The sequence below is a fragment of the Eleutherodactylus coqui genome, chromosome 4, assembly GCF_035609145.1.
Source record: "Eleutherodactylus coqui strain aEleCoq1 chromosome 4, aEleCoq1.hap1, whole genome shotgun sequence".
NCBI classification, from domain to species: Eukaryota; Metazoa; Chordata; class Amphibia; order Anura; family Eleutherodactylidae; genus Eleutherodactylus; species Eleutherodactylus coqui.
Window position 1 is genome coordinate 284,546,736 of NC_089840.1, and position 18,194 is coordinate 284,564,929.

At 45.0% G+C, this 18,194-nt stretch overlaps 1 protein-coding gene across 2 annotated transcripts in view; it reads left to right on the top strand.

Moving 5' to 3' along the window:
* Positions 1 to 17,324, top strand: part of LOC136624346 (oocyte zinc finger protein XlCOF7.1-like) — a 66,477-nt gene extending 49,153 nt beyond the window's left edge. Inside the window, exons 1-6 of one of the 2 annotated variants that reach the window (XM_066598284.1) lie at positions 6,588 to 6,885; positions 7,499 to 7,678; positions 7,768 to 7,891; positions 7,974 to 8,038; positions 8,409 to 8,511; positions 15,710 to 17,324. In XM_066598284.1, the coding sequence (XP_066454381.1) occupies positions 6,808 to 6,885; positions 7,499 to 7,678; positions 7,768 to 7,891; positions 7,974 to 8,038; positions 8,409 to 8,511; positions 15,710 to 17,163 (2,004 nt within the window). In that variant the 5' untranslated portion in view covers positions 6,588 to 6,807 and the 3' untranslated portion in view covers positions 17,164 to 17,324. Of the gene's footprint in view, positions 1 to 6,587; positions 6,886 to 7,498; positions 7,679 to 7,767; positions 7,892 to 7,973; positions 8,039 to 8,408; positions 8,512 to 15,709 lie in introns of those variants that run through there. The other variant, XM_066598283.1, reaches the window with a different exon arrangement.
* The last annotated feature ends 870 nt before the right edge of the window (positions 17,325 to 18,194 follow it).

The following is an 18,194-nucleotide window of genomic DNA, read 5'->3' on the forward strand; positions in this document are numbered from 1 at the left end:
CAGATGAGGGAGCTCCTCAAGTCACTGGATCCACCCTCATGGCTGTGGTTGTCCTTCGTGCTTTTGTGTCAATACTGTCATATAGGCGGCAGTATGAAACAAGGCCCAGAAAGGTGCGGAATTTGGCAACGGGTGTATGTACAGGTATGGCCTGCAGAACTTGGTTAGTCTTTGGAGGCCTCCAGGCCTTACAGCCTTCTGCAAGAGAAATTAACAGTGTAATTGTGGCTGGTTGGCAGTTTTTTTCCAAAGCATCGGCACACAGCACCTAATCTGCATGGCTGACCCTTCACCCCTTTTTTTTTTTTTTTTTTTTTTTTATAAACTAGGGGGATACTGTTTGACTCAGGGGTGTGTATCTGGGTCTCGTATATATTATCATGGTTGATACATCCAATTTCCCTATGCCTGTCTTGTGGGTGTCCCATAATTTGTAAGGAACCGTGGAAAGCTGAGTTTGGGACAGGAGAAAAAACAAAACTTTTTCTTCTGGCTATCTATGATTCTTATCCCCTCCTTGGATAAGAGACGTGTTCTTGCATCATCAAGCTCCACCCCTCTGAGTGTGGCTAATCACTTACTTCCTTATTCTCTCATTCAATGTTTGGCAGTCCTTGGGTACACATCACAACCCAATAAAGATAAAGTCTTATGCACCACACAATTTACATTTTACAAATTACGGGTCAATCTGCCCCGTTCCTCCTGTGGATACCTGGCCTTATCGTTACCTGCTTGTTTCCTCTTCCTTGGCTTCTCTACCGTCTCTTACTCCCTGTAGTTTATTTATTTGTTTTATATTGTCTGTGAATATACGTTACTTGTGCTGGGACTACAGGGCAAGTAACTTCCTCTTTTTAGAATCTCTCCCTCCCGTGACAGCCTAGCGAGAGGGAGAACGGCTAATTTTTACTTCTACAACAGTAGACAGTTGTTGTCCCAGACTTCCGGCGACTGGGCAGATGCAGTCTTAGATGCCGGGCATCTCCATCTGATTGGTAATGTACTGCAATTCTCTCTATTCACTAAAATGGTGTCTTTGTGTATTAATACAGACGCCATTTTAGCCTACCTTCTCTTCCTCTTTTCTTAGGGAAATTCTAACGTCTAATGCATAAATCTTATGTTGTAACCTTACGGTCACAGCGGTGACCACCTAACATTGTATGTGGTTACAATTGAATTGGGGACTAAACACCTATTGGGGACTTGGCAAACATAGACGTATTTTCTTGTGGGCACGGTGTATTGGGATTTGGTGGGCTACGCAGTCTGTATTCTTAAGAGCCCCCTCAGGATGTGAGTGGCATATAACTTTTTACATTTGTATGACGGATGTATTTGTCTGAAGGATTAGGTTACATAACAAGCCATCCGCAGTAGTTTTAACATCCAACAGTAGTTATTTATTACAGCACAGGAATTGCTCCGCTTCTATTAAGAGTTCCACTTCCTCTTTTTAAATGTAGTTAGCAGCTTCTTTTTTTTTTTCCTTTCTAAACAATTACGGGCACAGTTGAGCAGGACTGATACTAATTCTATATTGTAGACAAACAAACTATTCCTATATAACAACTCAGCAGGATTAGCTCTACACAACAAACAAGCACACTAACTTTATATAGGTAGGACACACAGAAAGATTGCTTGATTAATCAATGATAACTTGACTCTCCACCCCTTCCACACTTTTCTGGAGGGTGTAATAATGTTTGTTGCCTTTCAATTTCAATCATGGCTGCCAGATTTATGATTATAGAAGTCTCCTCAGACGCCAGACACAATATGCCCCGCCTTAGAGTTTCTAGCATTTCTGTCGCTATACAGTTTATCAATCTACCCTCAGACGGAGGGATCTACTCGTGGACATTTACACGATAAACAAATATTTGTGGACACACACAAATAGACAGAGCACCAGTACGGCTGGCTTAGTCTCACTGCCCCTCGGGATACGTGTCTGACAGCTCCCTTCTCCCGGACCCTACAAGCAGGCCTAGCAGGAGCGGAAATCCCATATCAGACTTTTCTCTGGCAGTCTCTCCCTCCCTGGGCCCTCCAAACGGGCCTCAGGACTGCTGAGTCTCTGCGACAGGCCACCTGAACGGCTCCCTCCTCCCTCAGGAGTGGAAACACCCCGTACAGGCCCTCCCGGGGGCAGCTATTGATGTCACCAATTAACTAGTACTCTCAAGACAACAGGCATGCAAACATTCCTTTTATATCTTATGACAGGTTCTTATCGAGTGATCGAGACTTAAAGAAGTACCTGTCGTCATGCGGATCCAAATCATTCGGCCTGGCACGGTACATAGGCGAGCCTGAACTTAGCCACACAGGTATAGATAATTAATTCATCTTACCGTGTTCTGATGATATTTTGGGCCCACCAAGTCCAAGGTCGCATATGTCCGTGTCTTCTGTCCGAATTCTATGGAACCTGTCGATCACTCCCCGTACGGGCCACCACTGTCGTAGAATTCCTTTGCGGAATCACGGCTTACTCAATTTGGAATGTTTACACCCTTCCATATTAATTCTGAATTGATAATGCGCATAAGAAGTTTTTCACACTGACACGAGGTTCAGCATGCATAGCTTCCTCAATTCTAACTTTAATGATCGGCGTGTAGCCTATTTTAAGAGTTTAACATTTCCGCCCATCTGGGCAGGTCAAAGATTACATAGATACAACGTATTGTTTAATTATTGGATAAGCATCTTGCAATTCTTCCATCCTCCGGTCATCTGTGATTGGCCATCAGGTGGTGGATGAAATGAGTGGGTTGTCTTGGAGCCACGTGGGGTTCCTTCGATATGATTGGATGTTACATCATGAACTATAAATTGCACAAACCTCCCATGTTATTTGCATACGTTTCCAGTAAAATTGCTTGGGTAATTTCTGCGGTTGTCCATGTCTGGGTTACTGTCCTCCAAAATTGCGAAACAGGTGGAAAATGTAACGTGTTTATACTATATATTATCTTGTCAGCGTTTTGAGTACAGAAGTTTCCATGTCAGCAGAATTATAAAACAGATACTTTCATATGAGCGGAAGTACCTATTGCACAACTGCCATGAACTATATTTGTAGCAAGACAGAAAGCAAAATATGTATACAGAATGTTAAATTGATAACTGTCTACTGCCAAGGCCCACCGATCCAAAATATAGGAATACTGGACTTCCACCACAGAAACATATAGGGTACACACCGCGTGCTGACTGAACACTATAAGGGTAGGTTTGTGTAACATATAGGGTACGTACCGTGTGCTGACTGAACACTATAAGGGTAGGTTTATGTAACATATAGGGTACACACCGCGTGCTGACTGAACACTATAAGGGTAGGTTTGTGTAACATATAGGGTATGTTTCCACGTGGCGTAAAGACTGCAGATCATCCACCAGTAAGTTGTAATTAATGAACTGTGTTTTTACAGGTCATTGGTTAGACTCAATTAAAGAATCAAAATCATACAACAAAAATACATGTTAAGTATTGCTGCATCCATAAAGGTCCGATCTATCAAAGTAATGCATTATTTACCCCGTACTGTGAACATCATCCAAAAAAACAATTAAAAACCCAAAAATGTGCTTATTGGTCATTCTGTCTCCAAGAAAAAATGTAATTTAAAAATGAGCATAAATTCATATGTATTCCAATATGGTAATAACGTAAACTACAGGACGTCCCGCAAGAAATGAGCCCATGCATAACTATGTGGATGGAAAAAAAAGTTTTTGATCGCAGAAAATGGCAACAGAAAATAATTTTTTTTTAAATTAAATGATTTTGAAAAAAAATAAAAGTAGTACAGCAAAAAGTAAACTACATAAGTTTGGTATCGTAGTAATTATACTGAACTACAGAACAAAGTTCTGTCAGTTTTGTTGCAGTTTATGGGCCGCAGAAACAAGGCACACCGGAAGATAGCGGAATTTCATGTGTTTGTTTCATTTTACTTCACTTTTTAAAAGTTTTTCAGTACATTATACGGCACATTTAATAGTACCATTGAAAAATACAACTCGTCCCACAAAAAACAAGCCCTCATACAGTGACATCGATGGATAAATAAAGGAGTTACGAAGAAAATGCTTGGTCACTAAGGAGTTAAATAACTTCAAAATGAGACGTGCGGCTATTATTCAGTGTAACCAGTGTAATCAGCAGGTTTTAATTTTACAGAAATGTATCAAAAATCCTTGCGCACATTAAGCTCTTGTATTCCATATATCCTTGAGTGTTGGAAGCTTACTGACCCCTTCAGAGTGATAGTACAGCTCTAAAACACAGCGACAGAGATAGTGATTGCAGTGCAGTTACTTCCAGTATTAGTGAATACAGTGCAGTTACCTCCAGTATTAGTGAATACAGTGCAGTTACCTCTAGTGTTAGTTATTACAGTGCAGTTACCTCCAGTATTAGTGATTACAGTGCAGTTACCTCCAGTATTAGTGATTACAGTGCAGTTACCTTCAGTGATCACAGGTGATGTGCCCTCTGATTTGGGGTCATACATTTATCTTCTTGCTCTGGGCCCAGACCGCCATAAAGGCTTCTTCCAGCTATGACTAGTCTCTGCACACGCTGTCCATCCTGACGCTACTCCAATTAACCTCTCAGTAACTCCCCTGTAGTACTAATGCATCTTCTGTGACCTGACAAATCAGTAATGTCTCTTTCCCTATAATTCAGGTGTCCTTTTGTGACTCCACTATACTATAAGGCTGCCTTTGTTGGCCCACTTAGTTATAGTGCCCTCTATGTATCACCCAGTGCCGCTCTGTTCCCAGCATCACCTGACTCCGCCCCTTCTCCAGCCTTGCGCCCAGTGTGTCTGGAGTTCGTGGGACAAGTCGGGTAATGCTGTGAACATTACCGCTGGGCGGCAGTCCTGATAGTCAGGAAGACAGAAGATGGCTAATAATGGTGCTAATGAACTGCGGGTCAGCAGTGGGGGCCGAGCAGTGGGGTGTGGAGGGGGCTGTGTTCGGGGTCAGCAGTGTTGCGTAAGGGAAGAGGGGTGAATGTCCGGTAATTGTATTATTACAGGGGATTTTCTACGTCACATAGCATGTTAGGCTTAATGAAAACCATATTCATCTAATTCTTCCTGCATCAAACCTCCCCTCCCCCTTGGACGGCAAGAAGAAGCCCAACAAGCCAAGCTCATTTGACGGAAAAAAATTCCTTCCTGACTCCATGATGGCAGGCAGAGTAATCCCTGGATCAACATTTGAGATCAACAACACCGTTGGTCAGCTAATGTCTATATCCTGTAATAGCATAGCGCTCTAAAAAGGCATCTAGTCCCATCTTAAACTCCTCTGGATTTTACCATCACCACATCCTCAGGCAGAGAGTTCCACAGTCTCACCACTCTTACAGTAAAGAACCCCCTTTTCAGTTGGTGATGAAACCTGCTTTTCTCTAGAAATAGAGGATGCCGTATTGTAACCATCGCAGTCCTGAGTATAACCAGATCATGGGAGAGATCCTTGTATTGTCCGTAATGTATTTATACATAGTTATTTGATCGCCCCTTAACCGTATTTTTTTCAGGGTGAATAATCCAAATTTTGATGCCTCTCTGGGTATTCCAGTCCTTTCGGTCCGTTTATTAGTTTAGTTGCCCTTCTTTCATCCCCTTCAAGCACTGCAACATCTTTCCTGAGCACCGGTGTCCGGAACTGTACACAGTATTCCATGTGGGGCCTTATATAGTGGGAGGATAATGTTCTCGTCCCTCGCCCCTATACCTCTTTTAATGCACCCCAAGACTTTGTTAGCTTTTGCAGCAGCTGACTGGCATTGATTTCTCCAGTTAAATCTACAGCCCACTAGTACCCCCAGGTCTTTTTCTATATCACTTTTCCCTAGCAGTACCCCATTTAGTGTATATTGGTGACATCCGTTTCTCCTGCCCATGTGCATAACCTTACATTTATCAACATTGAACTTCATTTTCCGTTCTTCTACCCAAGCCCCCGGCTTATCTAGGTTATTTTGTAGCCATAGATCGTCTCCAGTTGTATTAATTTTCGTATATAATTTTGTATCATCTGCAAATACTGATATTTTTCTGTGCAGTGCCTCTATCAGGTCATTGATAAATATATTGAACAGAATGGGGCCTAATACTGAACCCTGTGACACCCTGTCGCCCAATCAGAGTATGAACCATTTATTACCACCCTCTGCTTTCTATCTCTGAGCCAGTTCCTTACCCAGATACACACGGTTTTGCCCAGACTGAGCTGCCTCATTTTATATATCAACCTATTATACAGCACGGTATCAAATGCTTTAGAGAAATACGGATATACAAGATCAATAGACTCTCCAGGTCCAGCCTAGAACGTATTTCATTGTAGAAGCTGATCAAATTGGTCTGACATGATCGACCCCCCCCCCCTCCCCCATGCTGATGAGCGGTTATGGTGTTGTTTCCCTTGAGGTAATCTAGGATGGCGTCTCTCAGAAATCCCTCAAATATTTTTCCAATTATTGAAGCGAGACTTACCAGCCTGTAGTTACTAGTCTCTCTTTCAGACCCCTTTTTGCATATTGGAACCACATGGGCAATGCATCAATCCAGTGCTATGACCCCGGTCTCAATAGTGTCAATATAAGAAATGGCTGTCTAGCTATCATGTCTCTTAATTCCTTTAGAAAACTTGGGTGTATTCCATCTCGACCCTTCGATTTTACATTGTCTCGTCTTCTTCCCATTCAAGATACTCGGCTGATATCTTCTATATCAGATAATTATCCTGATTGACCCGACAAGGATGGACAGGAACCGGGACAAGATGGCGGAGAGTATATTCACCCTCACCCTAGAGATACTCTTCCAGCTTACAGGAGAGGTGAGAGATTCTGGGGATGACGTCACGTTCCATCATTCTTATCTCTGTCAGTCTCTGGTCACATCTATGGCAGAGGATTTACTGCAGATTCAGTCCTTTGGCCGCCTTCACATGAAGCGTGATTACTGCGGGTGTTCCACAATGGTAGCCTGCAGCTATTACCCAGTAAATCCGCACTGGCCAAATCCGTATCTTAATGCCTCGTATTATGCTGCGGACTTACTTGCCAAACTTCTGTTGATTTTATCCTTTGTTCTTCAGGGGTGCAAAATCCGCAGCATAAATCCGTAGTATAAATAGTCTCGCTGCGGATTTAGAATCTGCCGCAGTTCTCAAAGACTAAGTAGATTTGTTATAGAAAATACCGGCACCGCGTGAAAGACATTTTATAAATCTCCCCCGCATGGCCTGTACTGTAAATGCTGCAGCCAAGTGTGAAGACGGCCGGAATGCTGGAAACTATTGCAGCTGGTAAAATGTCGAACAGCCAACAGAATAGAACAACAGAACTGATGAACACAGATGTGAAGAGCCGACATAACTGCCGGACTAGACTGGGAGGACTCTAGAAATGTCTGCAGGGATATTTATGGATGTGTCTCCCCATAAACAGGATTACACGATAATGAAGAAGGCTTCAAGTGATGGCTGTCAGGCCCCGGTGTCTGATGGGTCGGGAAGTACCCTGAGCCCAATCACAGGGCCTCCACCTCGCCCCCTGATACTGGAGGAGATCAATGAGCAGAAGATCCTAGAACTCATCAACAAGATGATTGAGCTGCTGACTGGAGAGGTGACACTGCTGGGAATGCTGGGAGATTATACAGTAACACTATGGCGGTATAACGTGTCTGGGTGATGACGGTATCATTGTGTTGTCAGGTTTCTATAAGGTGTCAGGATGTCACTGTCTATTTCTCCATGGAGGAGTGGGAGTATTTAGAAGGACACAAGGATCTGTACAAGGACGTCATGATGGAGGACCACCAGCGCCCCCTATCACCAGGTAATAGACAGGACTAAATCCACACGGCCTTTATTATTTGTATGTAGAGAATAAATTCAGTGGCTGTCTGTGTTTTCTGCAGGTAGATCCAGTAAGAGAACAGCAGCGGAGAGATGTCCCCGGCCTCTTCTTCCACAGGATGATCAGGTAGATGGAGAGAAAGTCTCATGAAATCTTCCCCCTGGTCTGTAGGACGGCTGGGAAGGTCTTGTGTTTAGTCTTATTATATGATTGATACTTGTGTAATGAGAAAGCTGGAGATGGCAGGATTACAGCCGACCGCAGACATTAGATCTCCGCATCTTATCACTATTTTCTGGTTCTGGAGACTTCTGGTTGGAATAAAGAAGCAACAGGTTGGAGTTATACAGGAGACCTGCAGCTATTTGGCCCAGATCATTACTGCTGTCATGTCATTCCGGCTCCTCATACTAATTAATGACCTTTTCTGGCCATATAAAACCTTCCACACGACTTCTCCAACTGTGTGATGACTTTTACAATATTTATTTCACAGCTGGTGAAACTGGAGGAAGATCTGATCCCTATTGATGCTACAGAGACACATGTGAGGGGGGATCAGCCGTGTAAGGAGGGGATTCCTATAGATGACCCCCCAGGTGAGACTGCATGTAGAGAAGAGTCTGTGTTGTCGAGGTTTTCTGCTATACATTCCCTTATTCAGCCACAATTTATCTATATATATAAAATAGGATGTGTGTATGCGTCACCATAACTCATGGACGCCTGGAACAATTTCAACCAAACTTGATACATATATAAGTCATTCCGTGTTGACAATTTTTTTTGGGGGGGGTGGGGGGGGGGGGGATAAGACAACCCCACTACCCCAGGGGGGAGAGGTGTCGAATGCCGGAATTGTACTTGAGCAGATGGTTTTTATTTCAGTCTTACACAGACTACCTCCTCCTCCTCTAATACTAATATATTGCACAGACCTCCTGCTCCCAGATAATATCTTACACAGACAACCTCCTCCTCTGCTCCAACTACCACACAGCTTCCCACCAGCACTGAGCCACTATGTACCACACAGAAATGAACCCAGCAGCCACTCTTATAAAAGCTGTCCAAAACTAAATCTGTGTTGCCCACAGAAACCAATCACAGTGCAGCTTTCATTTTACCTCAGCAGTATAACAAATGAAAGCTGAGCTGTGATTGGTTGCTATTGGCAACAAAAATTACAGGGGAAGATGGGGAGTTTTTGATTTTTAATTACGCCAGTATTACACAGTCCACCTGCTCCTCAGATAATAATATTTTACACAGACAACTTCCTCGTCCTCAAATACTAATATTACACAGACGACCTCCTCATATGCCATTATATTACGCAGACAACCTCCTCCTCATATACGAATATATTAAACTAATACTATATATATATATATATATACACACATGTTTAAATTCTTTTCGTGTCTAAAAAAAAAAATACACGGGCAAAGCCGTGTAATCAGCTAGTATATAATAAAGTGTAAATGTTATATAATATTTTTATATAAACATAAACATTCAATATTTTCTGCTAAAAAGAACTGAGGGAACATCTCAATCACACATCAGATCTGGATGATCTCCATCCTCTGCAGACGCTTTCATGTCTGTCACATGTGCTCATTGTGAAGCTGCTCTCATCTGTAAAGAGAACGGGGTGCCAATGGCCGATCTGCCGATTCTGGGTTGTCTGACGAATGCTCTTCAGGCTGCATGGTGCTGGGATGTGAGCTCAGCTTCCACTACAGGACGTCGGGCCCTCGTGGCCCCTTATGGAGTATTTCTGATATATACAGTTTGTTATTTCCCCTTAAAGGGGTTGTCCGGCCACACAGGGTAAAAATTTTTATAATGCTGCTGCTTTCCTTTCAGTAAGGATAGTAACAGACAGCATACAGGGGCTCAAACTGGCCGGCAGATCAGCTGCAATGTCAGTTTCTTACCTTAGATTCTGATCTTCACTGCAGCTTTCAAAGATGGCGCCTCTGTGTGCGCGCTCCCGATGGTAGTAAGAGACATGAAAAGGCAGGATTTCATGGCCTCCCTCAGCTCACGTCCTAGCCCCGCCCACGACATGCCCACCTCTATTGAACTGCTCTACAGTCTCTCCCCGCCCAGGCCCCACCCCCTGCTGCATACTATAATCAGATGGGGTGTGGCCAGGGGAGACTGCGTTATACACTCATGTCAGGATAAAATCCTGGCATGAGTGTAAACAGCAGCACAGTGTATAGTGAATGGAGAGGGGTGGGGGAGAGACCAGAGAGAACTCTCCTGCAGCCCCCCACTGCAAGGCTACCTACTGCCCCCCACCCTGCTAAAGTGAAACAAAACATTTCCCCACACTCACATGCCCTCATAGTGCCCCTCCCACGGCGACCCCCCCTCACAATGACCCCCCCCCCCACAGTGCACTCTCCTACAGTGCTCCCCTAATGATCCCCCACAGTGCCACAAACAGTGCCCTCTACAGTACCCCCTACACATGCCCCCCAGTGTCACCCCTACAGTGCCCTCCAAAGTAGCCCCCCTCATTCCCCCCAACCACAGCATTCTCCACAGTCCCCCCTCAACAGTGCCCCCCCAGTATTCCCCCCCCCCACAGTGCCCTCCGCAGTACCCCCCCTACACATGCCACCCTCCCCAGAGTCCCCCCACTGCACTCCAAAGTAGCCGCCCTCCACATGCCCCCCATCCACAGCGTCCCTATACAGTGCCCCCCCTGTGACCTCCCCCACAGAGTCCCCCTTTACAGTGCCCACACACAAGTACACTAACAGCACCCCCCCTCCCCCCTCCCCCCGGGACTTCTGACAGCCAGGTCTCCTGACATTGCACACACACACATCACTGCCGCTGCCCCCCCTCCCCCCGGGACTTCTGACAGCCGGGTCTCCTGACATTGCACACACACACATCACTGCCGCTCGCTCCCCCCGGGACTTCTGACAGCCACTTGCACACATCCATCCATCCTCCTCCCTCCCTCCCTCCTCCCTCCTCCCATCCCCCCACGAGAGCCCGCCCCTCCTCTCATTCTTACCTTGGAGTTGAAGAGCCAGCAGACACGCAACCCCTGCAGGCAGAACTGAGCTTCCCAGGCTGAAGTTCTTCTGCACATGCGCAGAGCTGTGCTGGAGAGGCGCGTCCCCGGTCGTCCCGACAAGAAGAGGACTAGAGACTTGTCGGAACCAGGAATCATGGCAACCGAGGAGCAACACAGGGGGGGGGAAGCCAAGAGGTAAGTGAATAACTTCTGTTTGCCTAATTTACAATGCACAATGTATATTACAAAGTGCATTGTATTGGGCAAACAGAAGTAATGAGATCTAATGTTTATGGCCGGACAACCCCTTTAATGTTTTGGTAGAGCCACAGGCACCGTGTAAGGAGAAGCCATCCTCATTCTGCATTCAGCTGCTCCTTCCATCTGCCCCCAGCTGATACCCCATGCACTATGTCAGGGTCTCTGCAACATCCAATCACTCTATCAGACCTGGACCCCCGTCCCCAGTGCTGTCTCTGCACATGTGCAAGTATTATTATGATGTTCTCTCTCCTCTGCTGCTGGAACCAGAAGGACTGGGCATGCTCAGTAGGAACTTCCCACATCTTGGTACAAGTAACAGACAGCTGGGTTAGTGAATGGCTACAAACATATCTGTGCCCACTGATAATGGCGGTGCCGGGCTTGAAAAGGCGTCTTTATTCCCCACGTCAGCAGCACATGATCAGCAGACTGTAGTTGCAGCGCAGTTCAGGGCAGTTTACAGCAGGGGGCCTCAGCAGCTCTTATCCACCCAGAAGTGTGTACATGCCTGCGCCCATGATTGGCACACATGAGAAAAATCCTACATGCCATACGGACACGTAGGCGAAGAAAAATGGCCATCAAATTATGTACGTACGCTTGCCTGACCAGACACAATTTTGGGTAAATTCTAGACTTAATTCCGTGCGTATGCTCCATTCAGACATGTTATTCAGATAGATTCAGTATGCTTATTACTGAACCAGCAGCACATTTATAGTCCTCATGGGATAATATATCATAGAATATGGCAAGGAAAAGCTGTTTTTGTCCTAAAGGCGTCCAAATTGCAAAGAGTTATAAAATCAAAGGTGGAGAAAGTTATGAGCATCAATTACAAAAAAATACAATAAAAAGTGTTAAATTAATAGAAAGGTAAAACATGAGTAACAGAAACCTATAATATGAACATTAGAGATGAGCGAACGTACTCGTCCGAGCTTGATGCTCGGGCGAATATTAGGGTGTTCGGGATGCTCGTTACTCTTAACGAGCACCACGCGATGTTCGGGTTACTTTCACTTTCATCTCTGAGATGTTAGCGCGCTTTTCTGGCCAATTGAAAGACAGGGAAGGCATTACAACTTCCCCCTGCGACGTTCAAGCCCTATACCACCCCCCTGCTGTGAGTGGCTGGCGAGATCAGGTGTCACCCAAGTATAAAAATCGGCCCCTCCCGCGGCTCGCCACACATGAGGTCTGACATAGCTGAGGGAAAGAGCTGTCTTAGTGGAGCTGCTATAGGAAGAGTGTTAGGAGTTAGTGTAGACTTCAAGAACCCCAACGGTCCTTCTTAGGGCCACATCTAACCGTGTGCAGTACTGTGGAGGCTGCTTTTTGAAGTGTTGCACCCGTTTTTTTTTTTGGTATCTCGGCCGTGCAGAGCATTGCGCCCTGCAGTAATACTACAGGGACAGAAGTGGTGGTTAGGCAGGGAGAGTGTTAGGAGTGATTGTAGGCTTCAAGAACCCCCACGGTCTTTCTTAGGGCCACATCTAACCGTGTGCAGTACTGTGGAGGCTGGTTTTTGCAGTGTTGCCCTTTTTTTTTTTTTTCCAAATCGGCCGTGCAGAGCATTGCGCCCTGCAGTAATACTCCAGGGACAGAATTGTGTAGGCAAGGCCAGAAGACATATATTATTGATTGAATATACGCAGTGGGCCTTTCCTTAAAAAAAAAAGGGCAAAAAATCTATTTGGCCTGCCTCTCACAGTCCTCAGCGTTCTGGGTACGTGTGTGCTGGGTGTACAACGTAAAAAAAATCATACGCAGCCGGCTACGTTTAACAGCAGGCTTGCGCCACATTATTTCTTACAGCGTTCTGTTTCTGAATTACTGGTTATACAGCATGCTGAGGGGTAGGGGTAGGCCTAGAGGACGTGGACGCGGCCGAGGACGCGGAGGCCCAAGTCAGGGTGTGGGCACAGGCCGAGCACCTGATCCAGGTGTATCCCAGCCGACTTCTTCGAGATTAGGAGAGAGGCACGTTTCTGGCATCCCCACATTCATCGCACAATTAATGGGTCCACGCGTGAGACCTTTATTAGAAAATGAGCAGTGTGAGCAGGTCCTGTCGTGGATGGCAGAAAGTGCTTCCAGCAAGCTATCGTCCACCCACAGTTCTGCGCCGTCCACTGCTGCAAATCCGAATCCTCTGGCTGCTGCTCCTCCTTCCTCCCAGCCTCCTCACTCCACTACAATGACACATTCTCAGGATCGGGCTGACTCCCAGGAACTGTTCTCGGGCCCCTGCTCAGATTGGGCAGCAGTGGTTCCTCTCCCACCAGAGGAGTTTATCGTGGCTGATGCCCAACCATTTGAAAGTTCACGGGGTCCGGGGGATGAGGCTGGGGACTTCCGGCAACTGTCTCAAGACATTTCAGTGGGTGAGGAGGACGATGACGATGAGACACAGTTGTCTTGCAGTCAGGTAGTAGTAAGGGCAGTAAGTCCGAGGGAGGAGCGCACAGAGGATTCAGAGGAAGAGCAGCAGGACAATGAGGTGACTGACCCCACCTGGTTTGCAACGCCTACTCAGGACAGGTCTTCAGAGGGGGAGGCAAGGCCAGCAGCAGGGCAGGTTGCAAGAGGCAGTGCGGTGTCCAGGGGTAGAGGCAGGGCCAGACCGAAAAATCCACCAACTGTTTCCCAAAGCGCACCCTCGCGCCATGCCACCCTGCAGAGGCCGAGGTGCTCTAAGGTCTGGCAGTTTTTCACTGAGAGTGCAGACGACCGACGAACAGTGGTGTGCAACCTTTGTCGCGCCAAGATCATCCGGGGAGCCACCACCAACAGCCTCACCACCACCAGCATGCGCAGACATGTGATGGCCAAGCACCCCACAAGGTGGGACGAAGGCCGTTCACCGCCTCCGGTTTGCACCGCTGCCTCTTCCCCTGTGCCCCAACCTGCCACTGAGATCCAACCCCCCCTCTCAGGACACAGGCACTACCGTCTCCTGGCCTGCACCCACACCCTTTCCTCCGCAGTCCGCGGCCCCATCCACCAATGTCTGTCGGCGCACCGTCCAGCCGTCGATAGCGCAAGTGTTTGAGCGCAAGCGCAAGTACGCCGCCACTCACCCGCACGCTCAAGCGTTAACCGTGAACATAGCAAAATTTATCAGCCTGGAGATGCTGCCGTATAGGGTTGTGGAAACGGAGTCCTTCAAAAGTATGATGGTGGCGGCAGCACTGCGCTACTCAGTTCCCAGTCGCCACTACTTTTCCCAATGTGCCGTCCCAGCCCTGCACGACCACGTCTCCCGCAACATTGTACGCGCCCTCACCAACGCGGTTACTGCCAAGGTCCACTTAATAACGGACACGTGGACAAGCACAGGCGGGCAGGGGCACTACATCTCCCTGACGGAGCTCTCGCCTATGACCTAAAGGTTGCAATTTCAATCCCCGCATGATTCAGGTAGCTGGGTCAACCTTCCGAGGTTGGTAAAATGAGAACCCAGCTTGGTGGGGGGTAATAAATAATGATTACCTGAAAGTGCTGCGGAATATGTTGGTGCTATACAAATACCAAGATTTCTTTTTTATGTATAGGGAATACGGATCACATTAACTATTAGGAAACTGTAAATTAGCCTACAGGCTTTTCCTGCTCCACACTCTGACCAGTTTGCCTCACCTCAGGAGGATGATTTTGGTGTCATTAATTTCATTAGATGCTGACCACCGCTGTAAAATCCAAAAATTTAAAGCGGGTACATTCAGTGACCCGTCGGGCCCCAGAAGGTATATAAAAAAGCGTAAATGGCGGTCTACATATTCTGAAAGATTACTGGTAATAGACCTGATCTCGGCTGTGATTGGGCGTCCTGGGGAGTTCCTAAGGAATTTGTAGATTTTCGGTAAAAACAAAAGGATGCGGTTTCTGGAGTATTAATGCATATAAAATCCTTTTCAGGAATGTGGTGATGCTTCATTAATAAGTATACTAAATCTGTGTGAATAACGTGTGAGCGGAGCATTGCCACAGAATTGTGTCTAGAAATTTCCCTCCACTTCCTGTCAGGCGTGCGCATGGATGTAGTTTGGTGGTCACTTTCTTTCAGGTGCACGCACGCACACACTTCCGGTCGTCCAGTTATAAGAAGTACCTTAGATTGTTATCATGTCTCTGTTAGCCCTCTGACATGTGTTGCATCTCCTGTATTGTATCTATTGTCCTATGCTAATGGAATAAACAGCGGAAGATACTGACTCTCCAAAAGAAACCTAGAGGAACAAATGATAATTCAGAGGCTAAAATGGACCCTGGAGGAGGATCTCTAATGTCAGCGAACCCCTCATTCAAATGAGTAAAACCTTATACATAATCTTTACCGATTACCGACCGGCAGACTTTGGAGCGCGGGATTTGTGTAACCTGTCTTGTTCACAATGTGTATGAACAGTTTATATAGAAATGTAATAAAATAATAATATAATTGTTATATTCAAAAATATAAAAATCTGTTTAATTCTTGGCAGATGACGACACCAGGAGATCCGAGGGACATCTGATATCTTCAGGTTCTACAGTGGAAGATGATGGTATCATACAAGATACATATGAAGAGCCTGCCATTATCCCAGATGTACCCTCAGCCCTTCCCAGCAAACATCTGTCATCTGATCCTTTTATAGAGGTTCCATCTTCTGATTCATCACACACTAGTAAGCAACATAACATTTACGGAAGAGATGTTGAAGAAGAAACAGCTGACAGAGGGGAGAAGCCATTTTCATGTTCAGAATGTGGGAAGTGTTTTAGCCAGAAAGCACATCTTGTTCAACATCAGATACATCACACGGGGAAGAAGCCATTTTCTTGTCCTGAATGTGAAAAATGTTTTACGGAAAAATCATATCTTGCTAAACATCAGATAATTCATACAGGGAAGAAGCCATTTTCTTGTTCAGAATGTGAAAAAAGTTTTATACATAAATCACATCTTGTTAAACATCAGAAAATTCACACAGGGGAAAAACCATTTTCCTGTTTTGAATGTGAAAAACGTTTTATAGATAAATCACATCTTGTTAAACATCAGAAAATTCACACAGGGGAAAGGCCATTTTCCTGTTCAGAATGTGGAAAGTCTTTTACCTTTAAATCAAATCTTGTTGTGCATCAGAGAATTCACACAGGAAAGAAGCAATTTTCCTGTTCGGAATGTGGGAAAAGTTTTAACTATAAATCAAATCTTGTTGAGCATCTGAGAATTCACACAGGAGAGAAACCATTTTCCTGTTTAGAATGTGGGATGTGTTTTATCCAGAAAGCACATCTTGTTCAACATCAGATACATCACACAGGGGAGAAGCCATTTTCCTGTTCAGAATGTGGGAAGGGTTTTATCAATAAATCAAATCTTGTTGAACATCATAGAATTCACACAGGGGAGAAACCATATTCCTGTTCAGAATGTGGGAAACGTTTTACCCATAAGTCAAATTTTGTTGAACATCAGAGAATTCACACAGGGGAGAAGCAATTTTCTTGTTCAGTTTGTGGGAAGTGTTTTACTCAGAAAACCCATCTAGTTAGACATCAGAGAACTCACACAAGAGAGAAGTCATTTTCCACATGTTCAGAATGTGGAAAGTGTTTTAACTCTAAATCAAGTCTAGTAAAACATCATCAGAGAAATCACAAAATGCGGATGCCACTTTCCTGTTCAGAATGTGGGAAGTGTTTTACCGATAAATCAAGTCTTGTTGTACATCAGAGAATTCACACAGGGGAAAAGCCATTTTCCTGTTCAGAATGTGGGAAGTGTTTTGCACATAAATCAAGTCTTGTTGGACATCAGAGAATTCACACAGGGAAGAAGCCATTTTCCTGTTCAGAATGTGGGAAGTGTTTTACCTCTAAGTCAAATCTAATTAAACATCAAAGAATTCACACAAGGGAGAAGCAATTTTCTTCTTTAGACTGTTAACAATATTTTACAGATAAATTAGAATTTGTTAAACATCAGAGAAGTCACACAGGAAAAAACCTGTATTCATGTCCAGAATGTGGGAAATATTTTTCTCGACAATCAAAACATTTTAACCATAGAAAGGTTATGTAGGGAATAAACCATATTAATATTTTGAATCTGGCTGTCCTCTTGGGTTATCTTGATTGAAAGCCTCGTCCACCTAATGTGAACTTCTGTTAGTGACCATCAAGATGATCTAATTTGTGCCCTGGATTGTTAAGAGCATCTTCAGGTACCTGAAAAGTCATGCAATTAGTGTCGTAGAATTATAGAATGGCAGAGTTACCCAGATGTAGGACTTTGCATTTCTCCTTGTTAAATACCATTCTGTTTGGTGCTGCTCACTATGCAAGCTTTTCTAGATCTTTTTGAATACTCTCTCTCTCTTCCCTAGTGTTAGATATCCCCCCTAGCTGTGTGTCGTCAATAGATTTGATCAGTTTCCCATCAATTCCCTCCTCCAGATCATTTAGGAAAATTTTGAACAACACTGGGCCTAGGATAGAGCCTTTTGGTACTCCACTTGATACATTCTTCCACGTAGATGTGCAGACATTTAGGACCACTCTTTGAGTCTGCTCACTGAGCCAGTTGTGAATCCACCTAACAGTTGCCTTGTCAATCCCATATTTGGTCATTTTTTCAATAAGTATAGTATTAGATACTTTGTCAAATACTTTACTAAAGTCAAGATAAACTATATCCACCACATTTTCCTGATCAACCCAGTCGGTGATACATACTGTCATAGAAGGAAATTAGATTAATGTAGCATGACTTGTTTGTTACAAACCCATGGTGGGTCTGGTTAATTACTCCATTCTCATCCAAGTTCTTGCATACGTGCTGTATGTGCTTGAATTCATTTAAGTTAGCTAAGTGTTCCTCACCATCTTTCTGCTTATACATATCCTGCATTCTTTTATCCCCCCAATAGCACAGGGAAGTTCAACTGATGTTCCATCTACTTTCTGAAAGAAAACAGA